The sequence below is a fragment of the Chiloscyllium plagiosum genome, unplaced genomic scaffold (genome assembly GCF_037043375.1).
Source record: "Chiloscyllium plagiosum isolate Xiang-an unplaced genomic scaffold, Cpla_swu_hap1 HiC_scaffold_16, whole genome shotgun sequence".
NCBI lineage: Eukaryota > Metazoa > Chordata > Chondrichthyes > Orectolobiformes > Hemiscylliidae > Chiloscyllium > Chiloscyllium plagiosum.
In genome coordinates, this window is record NW_028270154.1 from 17,831,307 (window position 1) to 17,845,711 (window position 14,405).

General features: G+C 42.1%; 1 protein-coding gene across 4 annotated transcripts in view; it reads left to right on the forward strand.

Moving 5' to 3' along the window:
- Positions 1-14,405, forward strand: part of rad50 (RAD50 homolog, double strand break repair protein) — a 152,783-nt gene that overhangs the window by 96,691 nt on the left and 41,687 nt on the right. For all 4 annotated transcript variants that reach the window (XM_087995185.1, XM_087995186.1, XM_087995187.1 and 1 more), the window contains 4 exons: positions 7,973-8,166; positions 9,303-9,413; positions 9,865-9,957; positions 10,044-10,157. In XM_087995185.1, the coding sequence (XP_087851311.1) occupies positions 7,973-8,166; positions 9,303-9,413; positions 9,865-9,957; positions 10,044-10,157 (512 nt within the window). The remainder of the gene's footprint in view (positions 1-7,972; positions 8,167-9,302; positions 9,414-9,864; positions 9,958-10,043; positions 10,158-14,405) is intronic.

Below are 14,405 nucleotides of genomic sequence, written 5' to 3' on the forward strand. Positions count from 1 at the left end.
CTGTATTGTCACTCTTGCTGGGTTAAAACCCTGGACCTCCCTAATGACATTACATAATATGGATTGCAGCTGTTCACCGTCTCTGCCACCATCTCCAGGGAAATTTGGATGGGAACTAAATACTTACATCATTTGCTTAAAAAAAAGAAAAATGGAATAAGACAGCGAGTCCTGTAAATTTGATGCTTACTTAAAGGCAGAGCTTACGATGGTAAAATGAGTGTATCAGATATAGTTCTCTTGGTTTGTGTGCAATTACCAGTCGCCAATTCCTCCTCTTTTCATCATTCACGCAATGTCAGTGTTGTTGACTGAACCAGCATTTTTTTGCCCCATTCCAGTTGCCCTTGAGAAGGCGGTGGTGAGCTGCCTTCTTGAATTACATCAGCGCATTTGCAGGAGGTAGACCCACAATCCTGTTAGGGAGGGAATTCGAGGATTTTGATTAGTGAAAGTGAAGGAACGGCTATACATTTTCAAGTCAGGATGGAAAGGGGCTTGGAGTAGAACTTGCAGTTGGTGGTGTGCACATGTATCTGCTGCCCTTGCACTTCTAGATGATAGTGGTTGTGGGTTTGGAAGGGCATGCAGGTTGATTTAAGTTTTGATAATCATAAACTGGACAGTAATTAGTCATTGTAATTTTCTCCACATTATGATAAGTAGCTGGTATGCTGGATATGATTTAGTAAGATAAAACTGCTTTATTGTTAACCTTTTCAAGAGATCTTGTTGTGCAGCTGTTGCACATGTAGAGATAACCATGATGTGGGAATTTATTGAGAGCGTCAACTGGGGAAAGTTTTTTTTATTATAAAAAGCAGCTCTATGGACAGGTAAAATGTGGCAAAAGGTATATTGTTGGATGTGTTTTAATTCAGTCTGTTGCTTGCATGGCATGACAACTTGAACAGTCTTCCACATTAAAGGCAGTTGGATTTGAGTCTATTTTCATTTTTTAAAATATCTGCCAAGCTTCAGCTAGCAACATTTGTGCCAAACATTATTGTGCTCAAGTCCTGCTTGAGGCATTCTCCACTCGCTATCCACTGGCACTGAGCATCATTCAAGGTCATATCTTCGGAGTAGGTTATTAACTGATGGTGGGGATTTCCAGTGTCCCATGGCATTGTTCAAGAAGATGATCAACATTCTCCCAGAACCTAAGCACCACCGAAAGAATCGACTGTAGTCACTTCTCTCATTTTCTGTTTGCTTTGTCAGATCGCCAGCTGTTATTACAAAGCAAGTAACTTGTGACTCATCTCTATGAATTGCTTAGGGATATCCTGTGGATGCAGTGTTGATAATGAAACAGACTATATTTCTAATTTAGATGAAGGGCAGATTAAACTGAACATTGAACCAAATTCCTGCTAGTGACTTGACGTCCAAATGTTTCAAGTAGACATTTTGCACAGTGCGTTTTTATTCAAATAAATGCTTTAGATGATTAAAAAAAGGCCCAGTTTGTTCACCTTCTGGATTGTAATGTACTTTGTAGGCTAAAGACTCATACATTGTCACGTGTTTGACTTTGCCTACTGTTGAATGATTCATTGCATGGCCATTGGGATTATGTATGCAAGTTTGTATCATTGTGTGTTTTGGAAATGAAAGCTAAATAGAAAGATGGCAAGATGAAAAAAACTTCTCTGTTGCCCAGAGGAAGTTTGGTCTGTGTTGGAAATGATGGCAGTCAATTTATGATCAGGATGATGCATTGTATCAATACTTTCTAGTCATGTGATATCTCTGATTGTGGCTTTGTATACCTTCCAAGGAAAATGCCACCACAAAGACTGAAATAATCTTTTTGGAACCTAAAACCTCCTTCCTTACTATTAATAACTGATTGATCTTAGTGTCATCCACAAACTTTCGTATCAACCTCTCCACATTTTCTTTGATCTCATTCATTTATGTACAGCTTCTACTACCACACTCTGTCTTCTGCCAATGGACCTAATTTTGGATCAATATTGCCAATTTACCTTGGATCCCCATTTGCTTTTCCTTCCTTTATCAGTCTCCTATGTCGGGACTTTGCTGAAATCCATATAAATTTAATCAATAGCACTACCCTCACCTACACACCTGATCCACTTTAAAAAATTCAGTCAATTTGTTAGACATGATCTCCCTCTGACAAAGGCATGCTGATTATTCCTGGTCAAACCCTATCTCTCCATGTGGGAATTAATATTCTCCTTCAGAATTTTCTTCAATAGTTTTCCTGCCACTGATGTGAAACTCATTGGTCTGTAATTTCCTGGTACAACGCTATCACCCTTAAAAAGAACAAGCTACAATACAGCACAGGAACAGGCCCTTCAGCCCACCAAACCTGTGCCAACACATAACACCTTTCTAAACTAAAAACCTATTGCTTCTATATGGCCTGTATCCCAGACTGTACATGTATCTGTCAAGATTTCACTTAAACATTGCTAATGTGACTGCTTCTACCACCTACTCTGGCAGCACATTCCAGGCACTTAGCACTACTTGCCCCTCACATCATCCTTAAACTTTCTCCCTTTTAAATTAAATCTCTGTCCTCTAGTAATTGACATTTCTAGGAGAAAGTGAGGACTGCAGATGCTGGAGATCAGAGCTGAAAATGTGTTGCTGGAAAAGCGCAGAAGGTCAGGCAGCATCCAAGGAACAGGAGAATCGACGTTTCGGGCATAAGCCCAAAACATCGATTCTCCTGTTCCTTGGATGCTGCCTGACCTGCTGCGCTTTTCTAGCAACACATTTTCAGCATTGACATTTCTACCCCAGGTAAAAGACTCCAGTTATCCATTTTACCCATGACTCTTGCTAATTTGCAAATTTGGACGTTCAAGTGAAAACAAGCCAAATTAGTCTCATCTCTCCTCATAGCTAATACCTTCCAAACCAGACAATATCCTGATAAATCTTTTCTGTGCTCTCTCCAAACCTCCATATCCTTCTGGTTGTGTACAATTCTGCTCACAACACTATGTTCCAAATGTGGCCTGACTAAACTGCTAAACAGCTGCAACGTGATTTTTGAATGTTTCTGCTTTATACTGTTTTGACCACCTTTATCCACTTGCATTGCCACTTTCAGGGAACTGTGGACCTGTACACCTAGATCCCTGTATATATTAATGCATCTAAGGGTTCTGCCATTTATTGCAAACTTCCTCCTGCATTAGACCTTCCAAAATGCATCACCTCACATTTGTCAAGATTAAATTCCATCTGCCATTTTTTCACCCAAGTTTCCAGCCTGTCTATATCCTGCTCTATCCTTTGGCAATCCTCCTCACTATTTGCAGCTCCTCCAATCTTTGTGTCAGATGCAAACCTACTAAACATAGCACCTACATTCTCTTTCAAATCATTTATACATATATATTTTACAAACAACAGAGATCCCAGCCCTGATCCCTGTGGGACACTACTGGTCACAAATCTCCAGTCAGAAAAACACACTCTACAGCTACTTTGTGTTCTGTGACAAAGCCAGTTCAGCATCCATTGTAACAGTTCACCCCAGATCCCATGTGACTTCCTCATGGCAGGCTGTCACAGAAGATGGACTTTGACAAAGGCCTTGGTAAAATTCATGTAGACAAGATCCCCACCGCTCTGCCCTCATCAATCACCTTCGTCACTTTTGACAGTTCCTCAAAAACCTCATTCCAATTTGAAAGATATAACTGCCCCCACACAAAGTCATGTTGCCTTTTTACGAATAAGTCCATATTTTATCAAATGTGAATAGATCCTTTCCGTAAGAATCTTCTCCAGAAATTCCCCTCTGACTGACGTAAAGCTCACTGACCTGTAATTTCCTAGATTATCCCAGTTGCCGTTCTTAAACCAAGAGAACAACATTGTTACTCTCCAGTCTTATGGGACCTTCCCTGTGACAAAACAGAATACAAAGATTTTGTACAAGGGTGGTGCCAATAATTTTCATGCCCACTCTTTGCTCACCTAATTGCTTCCTTGTGTTCCGCCCACACTTTCTATACTCCACAGGGCTTCCCTTTGCACTTGCTAAAGGCCTCTCTCTGCCTTTTTGTCCGGCCCTGAATATTCCTAGACATCCAGGGTTCTCTGGGCTTGCTGCTCCTACATTTCAGTCAAGAGTGTGGTGCTGGAAAAGCACAGCAGGTCAAGCAGCATTCGAGGAGCAGGAGAATTGAGGTTGTGAGCCGAGGGGGTGGTGAGACAAATGGGACGGGGTATGGGACTGGGACTGGGGCAGGGTAGCTGGGAGTGTGATAGGTAGATGGAGGAGCTCCTACATTTCACCCTAAAGGGAATATGTTTGGTTTTTGTCCTCCCCAATTCCCTTTTGAATGGCTCCCACTGTTCTGCTATAGACATTACCACAACCAGCTGTTCCCAGACCACCTTGGCTACATTCTACCTTATTTTAATGAAATCTGCCTTGCCCAAATCCAAAAAAACACCCTTTTTACAGACCACCTTTCTCTTTTGCTATCACTAACTTAAATCGTACTGTTTTGTGGTCGCTTCCACTAAAATGCACCCCCCGCTGTGACTTCAACTTACTGTTCAGCTTCCTTCCCCAAAATTAGGGCCAGCACTGCACTGACCCATATAGGACCTTCTACATGTTTTCAAAAAATGTTTTCCTGAATGCATTTCAAGGGATCTGCAACCTCTGAACCATTGAACCTATGTCTATCCCAATGAATATTGGGAAACTTTAAACTTCCTAATATATTACATAGCTAAGTGAATTGTCTATATATTTGCTCCTGCCTTACTCGCTGAATGACTGGGAGGCCCATAATGCGCGCCCAGCACTGTTACTGCTCCTTTTTTATTTCTATGCATTAAGCCTCATTTGACATTCCATCAAAGATAGTTACTCTCCATGTTGCTGGATCTGGCTCCTTCCTTAAAAATGCAATACCACCTCCTCTTTTACACCCTCCCCATCTCACCTGACGATCATATTCCCCAGAATGTTGAGTTGCCAAGCCCTTAACCACATCTCTGTAATGCCAACAATATCACACTTCTACGTGTCAATCCATGCCCTTAACTCATCTGTTTTAACTATAACACTCTGAGCATAAGAAACCTTCTAGCCTCACCTTACATCCTTGAATCTCAAACATAGCCGAATTCTCTCTGTCTCATTTCCTTTAATAAGGTGTGCTGTGCCCCTGTTGTACTAATGCTCTGTGAACCATCTCACTGCTGAACTAGTTTGAATTCCTTCCAACAGCCCTAGTGAAACTACCCACAAGGATGTTGGTCTCCTTCTTGATCAAGTGCACACTGCCATATCTACAGGTCCCAAGAAATAGTCTAAGTGATCCAGGAATCTAAAACTCTCCTTCCTGCACCAGTGTTTGAGCCATGCATCCATCTTGCCCGATTCTCTTATTTCTGCACTTGCTAGCATATGGCACAGGGAGTAATTACAACCTCTCGCAGTCCTGCTTTTTCATCTGCTGCTTAACTGTCTGAATTCTTGATGTGAGTTGGCACCAATTATGGCTTGAATTCAGGACATTCTGCTCCAGAAGCATGGGTCCTGCATGATTTGCAGGTTGCGTTTGAATTAGATTAAGAATTGATTGCATTCTGGTGGGCAGAATTTATTGGCAGCTTATCAGTGTGGGGGCCAGATACTGATTGTTTAAAAAAAAAGCAGTTCAAGTCTATAATGCACAATCTATATTACTGATCTGTATTAATGTGTTGAGAGCCCAGTCTGCAAGCCTGCAGATGATACAAAGGTTTGTGTGGGTGGTAGTACTTTGAACAAGAAAAATAGATGAGATTTAGATTTCGGCGCAATGAGGAAACAGTCGTGTATTTGGCAGTGGCCATTGAGAAGAGATAAACATGCTACTTGGGTTGTGCTGATGGATAATCTCCACCATGTATAAACCAAGCAAAGTTCAGAGCTAAGGTCTGTTGAGAAGGAAATGGGCTGAGGTGTTCCAGTACCGTAATGACTAAAGATTTATAACCATTGTCAAGAAGCTTTTGTGAAAGAAAGCGAGCATTAACCTTATTGTGTAGAAGATCCAAAATAAAACAAAGACATCATGTTACCCTATGTGTACGAAAGCAGTGGTTAGGCCCCATCTAGAACAAAGAGGGATTTTATAGCGCCTCTCATGGCGAGCTTGGATGCACGGGGACTATTCACTCAGATGGAAGTGGGGTGTGCGAGCATCCCAATCGCTCCCTGCCTCCACCAGAGGCTCAGTTGCCAATTAAGGCTTGTAAATGGCCAGTTCACGACCACGTAAGGCTTTCACCCAACTGCTGCTGGTATTCAAAAGCACTCCATGCCTCTTCGAGAGACCTGGCATCAAAAGGAGATCGGCCCACCGAGAATGACTTCTCCCTGCCTGCCCCCAACACCTTGGTGATGACCCCTGTCTCCGCACGAAACCCCTCCTGCCAACACCTACCTCAGGCCTGGATCACTCCTTGGTCGAGGGCCTTCTGTGACTGTTTACGGCAATGAATTTGGGAAGGGTAGATTTCTAACTTTGACATCAATCCAGGAAAAGGACATTTGGTGGCCACGTAAAGTACCTTAACGTGGGCCTTACAGGTAGAGTCATTGAGGGCATCAGAGGTCTCCATAAAAGCCCTCCCATACTGAGGGAAATATAGATTTCTTGAATAAGATTTGGAGGAGGATTGTTAGTATGTCATTATAGAGACCCTAAATAGTATAGATACAATTTAGACTTAGAGAGCTGGTACTTTTAAACTTCACTAACATTTGATTGTGATATTTAAGATAAATCCATAATGTTTAGAAGCAAACTGGGTTAACATTCTCATTGAAGCTAGCATTGCAGTGTGTAAAAGATAGATGGGGTTTTGGGGAGTTGCTCACTGTGGTTTAATTGCCAGAGGGATGTTTCCTAGATGCCATTCTCTTACCCAACGCCTTTGACACCCTAAACTAACCAACAGATTTTACCTCTTCTATATTTGCAATGCCTAAGAAATTTATTACGCCAGCTGAACTTTTCCTGCGTCTTGTTTTCACGTCAGTATGGCGTGCTTGTACTGCTGATCGGGCAATACTTCAATATTAAAATTCTTTTCCACGGCTTCAGACTCCATGACCTTACCCCTCCCTAGCTGTGTAATCACCCCCAGTTCAGCAACCTTCCAGATTCTCAGCGTCCCTTCAGTTCTGGCCTACTCTACACCATTCCAGTCCACTTGCTTTACTCCGCCATTGGTGGCTGTTCCTTCAGCTACCTCAGCACTTCATTTCTGGAATCTGCTCCTTAAACATCTCCACTGAGGTACTATTCTCTGGTTAAGTTACTCCTTGGGATTTGTCTCTTTGCCAGTCTTAAAACCATCTCTCACTGCTCAGTTGGATTTTGTTTAATAATATTCATGTTGTACCTTGGGATGTTCTATTCCATGCAATGCACTTTTATAAGTATAAGTTTAGATTAACTTCAGTGTGGCCATTCAGCCCAAAAAGTCCACATCGACCCTCTGAATAGTAACCCACCTAGACCCACCTCCCTCTGACTAACACTATGGGCAATTTTTGCATGGCCAATTCACCTGATCAGCACATCTTTGGATTGTGGGAGGAAACCGGAGCACCTGTACGATATTCAGACGCTGGGAGAATGCGCAAACTTGACACAGTCTCCCACGGCAGGAATCGAACCTGGGTCCCTGGCGCTCTGAGGCAGCAGTGCTAACCACTGAGCCACCGTGCCGCCCAAAGTCGTTGATTTCACACTAGAATTGCTTAACTGATAATTCCGCAAGGCAGGTGTCTGCTCTGAGGACTTCCTGATAGATGAGCCTGTCAGATGGAACACAGATCAATCTCAAAGTGAAACTGTTATTTGAATATTCATGTAAAGGCCTGATGAAAATCTGCAGCTCTTGTTGGAGCCATGACCTTTGACATGTGTGTACTGTGATATTGCTGTTTCCATTGTAGTGTGTAATAAAATAGAACTGAAGCGGAAAATGATTCAAGATCACCAAGAGCAGATCCAGCTTCTGAAGAGTATTGTCAATGAGGTCCGGGCAGAAAAACTCCAAATCGCCAGCAACATGCAGCGACGTCAGCAGCTGGAAGAGCAGAGTGCTGAATTTTCCACAGAGGTTCAGTCCCTACACCGAGAAATAAAAGTACGTAGTTTTTCACTTGGTTCATATCTTTCATGAGCAAACAATTTAGCTCTACACCGTTCAATTAGTTATCCTGCAGTCTCCATTACAATGCACCCACTTGTTGCATGCTCAGATGCTACTGTACATTGTCCAACTTGTCTCAGTTCTTAACACTTGAGGTGGGCTTTCATGGAATCCATCCGTGAAAATTAAAAGCTGAGGTTAAGTAGCATTTTTTACACATGCGTTTAAAAATACGATGGAAATCATTTGTAGAACCAGACCTCTTGGAAGCAACACTGAGAGGTTCCCTGTAGATATCTGCAGTTCAAACATCACATAAGTAAATGTATCTGCTCTGGCTAGGTTGGGAGAGTTCCATACATGTTTCTTTATTCCACCCCATCATTGGACACTCCTCCTGATTTTGTTGTCAACTCCCAATGAAAAGTAAATGGGGGCGGAGTTGCACTTGGCTTTTGATAACCCTCTGTCCTGTTCTGCCAGGGGCCCCCAACCCGAAATGGTCTGTCACCTTGCATGAAGTTTTTTTTTGGGAGAGGTGATGGTCTAGTGGTATTGTCACTGGATTGTTAATCCAGAGACTTGGATAATGTTCTGGGGACCCAGGATTGAATCCTGCCACGGCAGATAGTGAAATTTGAATTCAATATAAATCTGGATTTAAGGGTCTAATGATGACCATGAATCTATCGTTGGAAAACCCCATCTGGTTCAGTAATGCCTTTCCGGGAAGGAAACTGCCATCCTTACATGTGACTCCAGACCCACAGCAATGTGGTTGACTTTTAAGCTGCTCTTTGGGCGATTAACGATGGGCAATAAATGTTGCCTAGCCAATGACGCCCTCATCCCACAATTTAAAAAAAAATCTGACCAGTCAGGGACATGAGAACTACTGGTGCTTATAACATAGCATCTTACCTCTGTGGCTATCGGGAGGTCACATTGGGGCGAGGTATTGAGCATAACCTCAACTGAGAAACCATTTAATCAACTTAGTTACAGCAGAGACCCTCGGGAAATGCATGAATCCAAATTAAAATTGGAATAAGTAAACAGTGTACGATTTTTATCCAGTCAAGTATGAAACTAAGGAGATGTTCATTAAATATGAGTTTGCTCTCTTGCAGGAATCTAAGGAACAGTTACCTCCACTAGCTGCAGCTCTGGATAAACTACAGCAAGAAAAGCAAGATCTGATAGAAAGGAAAAATAAGAGCTACAAGGAGATGCAAGATAAGGTCAGGCATAACATGCTTGAATTCCAAACAGAAGGTTTTGAATTGCAGTTCCAGAAATGGTATGAAATATGCATACATCTGTTTGGTGGCTATTTGTGGAGAAGGTTTGGCACAGATACAGGCCATTTGGCCTGACTGGTCAAGGCATCTCATGCACCTCCTCTCACTATTCCAATCTCAAACATGATAAGCTTCTACTCCTTTTTCCATTGAGTTTGACAAGTTCCCATTTAAATGTACCAATTCTACTTGTCACAGTTGCAAGATCCTCACTAGGGTTTTTTTTTAATGCACTGGTACTAAAGGAACAAACGTTGACAAATTTTAATTATGCCTTTCATCAGCTGATTGTGTCTTTTTTTGAAGAAAATACAAGCATCCCTTTTGATAGAAGAAGCAGTGCCTATACATTTGACAGCATACTCTTAAATTGTAACTGTCTTTTGTCTAGATAAATGAAATAAAAGAAAAAATCAAAAATATTGATGCTTATGCAAGAGAAATTGAGAAGTACATCAAGGACAGAAGAGATGAACACAAAGAGGTAAACTCAGTGGCTTACAGGTGAGCAGTTGTTGCCTGAAGTGTTCTTGATTTGTTTAAATCTGTGCATTTCTGTTACTTTCCAAGCAAAAAGAGTCCGAGCTTCAAGATACCATTACTCAGCTCAGTGAAGCTGAAAAGCAACGAGACAAGATCCATAAAGATATGGAGGCGACACGGAAGGACATCGATACACAGAAAGTAAGGGAAGCAATTCATATTTGCAAACTGCTTCTGAAACAATGTGACCTGTGTAACTTGAACTCATGTCCAAAGACACAATTATTGTGAATGCTGGAGATCTTACAAAAAACAGAAGCAGTTTTGGTGCAACTCAATAGGTCTGGCAGCATCAGTAAAGAGAGAAACAGAGTTAACATAGAAAGTGGAGCAGGAGTAGACCAGATGACCCTCTGAGATTGTAATACCATTAATATGATCATGGCTGCTCCTCCATCTCAAAGCTCCCTCTCCATATCCCTTGATGCCTTTAATATCTAAAAATCACTCTTTTGAACACTGTCAATGATACAGTCTTCTGTGTCATAGAATCATAGAGGTATATAGTACAGAAACACGCTCTTCGGTCCATCTCTTCCATACCGACCAGGTTTCTCAAACTAAACTAATCTCAGTTACCTGTGTTTGGCCCATATCCTTCTAAAAATTTCCTATTCACGTATCTGTTCAATGTCTTCTAAATGTGGTCACTGTACCTGCACCTATCACTTCCTCAGGCAGTTAATTCCATAAACGAACCATCCTGTGTGAAAACGTCACCCTTCAGGTCCCTTTTAAACCTTTCCCCTGTCACCTTAAAATAATACCCTCTAGTCTGAAACTCCCCTACCGAAGGGAAAAGACTTTGGCTATTCACCTTATCTACTGACGTTTTGGCCATAGTGATGAGATAGTCTATTGAATGGTCCAGGAGAAAGTGAGGATTGCAGATGCTGGAGATAAAAGTCAAGAGTGTGGTGCTGGAAAAGCACAGCAGGTCAGGCAGCATCCGAGGAGCAGGAGAATCCACATTTCGGGCATAAGCCCATTATCAGGAATTCAATGGTCTATCTATGTTCACACGTTACCATTTTCTTTCATTTACTGGATGACAAAGATACCACCATCCAACTTCCAGAAGTTCAAAGCTTAAAGCATTGGTAAGTTATTTAGTGATGGTACTGCTAGCTCACTATAAAGCAGCTTCTTTGTTCTGTTCTCATTCCTCTTATTACATTACAATAAGAACACACTGCTTTAAAAATGGATTTACATTTCTCAGGTTGTGGCTATCCCATCTCAAATTAAATTGACAAACAGATCACCAATAGTGCATCTAGCACCTAGCAATAACCTGAAGAGAGGCAGAGTGAGAGATATATTACAACCATACAAAAACGCAGAGCAGTTTTAATGTAATTAACTGTCCCAAAGTGTTCAAAGGGGTATTACCTGACAAAGTACAACAACACCCAATCACATAAGGAGATAATAAGTCAGCTAACCAAAATCTTGGTTAAAGAGCTAGATTTTGAGACATGTCATAAAGAGCAAAAGTGGAGTAGAGAGGCTGATTGATATAAAAAAGGAATTCCTGAGTTTGGGTCCTAGGCTGTTACATAATTATGGAATGATTAAGGTTAGGGGTAATCAAGAGGGCAGAAGGAGATGAGTGCAGCTATCTCAGGGGGTTGTTGGGCAGAAAGAGGTTGCTTTACTTTACAGGAGCTGATGTTGGTCAGGGAGTACAGGGATAATGGGGAAATTGACTTGCCACACAGGTAGGAGAGATTCAGATCACCTTGAGTGCAGAAGGTAGAATGTGAGAGATGAGCTGGAGTGTGTGAGAGATATCTGAGGTATAAATGGAGCATGAATAGCAACAAATGACCAATCCAGAAGTGCCCTTTTGGACTCTGGAATATGTTGGAGATGCTGCAATCTCCTATTGGTTTCTGTCAATATTTGGTTGGTATCTGGTATGAAAGACCACTGCTACTGCCTTATCTTTTAAAGCTGAATTTCAAGTTATGATCTTTTAGGTATTAAAAAAGGGGAAGGGGTTGACACTGACTGGACTGGTAAAGTTGCTATAGTCCTACTGGACCATTGGGCCGCTGTCTCATTGGAGAGTATTGACTGGTGGTGGTTTAACCTGAGGGTCACCATGTTTCAGTCAAAGGAGAGGTTGTGAAGGTGGGAACCTTCATGGTGACCTCAGTTGATGCAGGAATTGAACCTATGCTATTGGTATCACTCCCCTTCACAAACCAGCGGTCCAGCTAACTGACAGAGACTAGAACATAATGCTCTCAGGCCACAGGTTCACATCCAACAGCTGGCAATAATTACATTCAGTAAATAGAATGGAATATAAAGCTGGTGATCATGACAAATATCCACCTGTTGTAATTTTTCTTAGATCGAGCTCCCTAGTATTTTTTTTAAGGGATGGAAATCTGCCATCCTTCCCCATGCTGGTCTGGATGTGACGCCAGATCCTCAGCAGCATTGTTAACTCATAACTGCCCCTGAAATGGCCAATAAGCACTCGGTTTAGGGGAATTAGGGATAGGCAATAAATGGTGTGATGCTTGTATCCCGTAAAAGAATAAAGATTAAAAAAAATCAATTTTCAAACTTCTGCTGAAATTCTCAATATAAGAGGTAATGATGTGATTTTAGGCTGGCCTTAGGCTTTAACAAGAGACTGCTATTATAGTTTAGAAAACATTTTACTGTTGCAAAATGTGGAAATTACATTCATCCTTTCAAGCTTCACTTTCAGTAAGCAAATTGATGGGACTTTTGAAGATTCATTGTACTTTATCTGTGTGGCTAGATAGATCTCGCTGATAAGTGTTTCTTTATGACACTTTTATTTAACTCACTATGGCAGAACACTGAGGTTTTATCAACAAAGCAAATCCTTCAAGATGCAAGATAAAAGATTTTTTCTGTGTTTAAAACCAATTGAGTGGGCCTGGGATTGAAGGGGAGAGAAAGGGGTTATACGTTCCTGCAAGTAGCTTATTATCAGTTTCCAAAATAATTCAATTGGAAATTCAAAACGTTATAGCTGACAGGAATTTGTTTATTTGAAAAGTAAGACAGGTCAAGATTTCATACTTATTTGAGAGAGCAGCAATTTTGTGCGACCCAAAAATAAGAATGTATTTCTGTTTTGCTTCATTATCCAGTAACTACCTGCACTTCCTGCTTCAAGTCAGGGTACAACTGCTGCACTAACCAACAGACAACTAAAATCAAGCTCAAAGTGTCTTCTTTACCAACTGGCTGCACTGCTGGGATGCCTCCATTTCTCACACTGACTGTCCATATTTGTCAGTTTGAACATAGCCATTAACGAATCTGAATTAGAGAATGCTTTAGGATTGTGAACTCTACTCCACAATGGTCAAGAGTGCGTTGCTGGAAAAGCACAGCAGGTCAGGCAGCATCCAAGGAGCAAAAGAATGGATGTTTCAGGCATAAGCCCTTCATCAGGAATAAAGTTTGTGGGCCGGGAGCTGAGAGATAAATGGGAAGGGGTAGGGTTGGGGGGGGGGGAAGGTAGCTGAGAAAGCAAATAGATGGATAAAGGTGAGGGAGAAGGTGATGGGGCAGAGGGTGATGGACAGGTCAGGAGGACGGTGCTGAGTTGGAGACTTTGAACTGGGATAATGTGGTGGGGGGGGGGGGAAATGAGGAAGCTGTTAAATTCCACATTTTTCCCGTGTGGTCCTAAGGTCCCAAAGCAGAATATGAGACGTTCTTCCTCCAGGCGTCTGGTGGTAACAGTTTGACGGTGGAGGAGGCCCAGAACATGCATGTCCTTGACAGAGTGGGATGGGGAGTTGAAGTTCAGACATGGGGTGGTGGGGTTGGTAGGTGCAGGTGTCCCATGGATGTTCTCCAGCATCTGCAGTCCTAACTTTCTCCCAATCAAATCCATGAGGGAGTGATGTGATTGGGAAGCTTGCCTCTGAGAAAAGTGGCCAAGATTCCATTTGACAGGAGAAGCAACGATTAACGTACCCTTATCTCAGTCGAGAATATGGTGATGGAAAAGCACAGCTGATCAGGCAGCATCCGAGGAGGAGGAGCATTGACATTTTGAGCATAAGCTCTCGTTCCTGATGAAGAGCTTATGCGAGAAACGTCGATTCTCCTGCTCCTTGGATGCTGACTGACCAGCTGTGCTTTTCCATCACCACATTCTCCGACTCTGATCTCCAGCATCTGCAGTCCTTTACTTTCTCCCATACCCTTATCTTAATCTAGACAAGTGCTCACAATCTAGCACACCGCACTGGGGAAATCACCTGCAGTTTTTGTGACCACTTTTCAAGGCACCTCCACTTAGTCGGCAAACAGGATCCAGAATTTCACAGCCTGCCATCTTAATTCTCCGCCTTGCTCTCAGGCTGACGTCTCTGTCCTCATGAG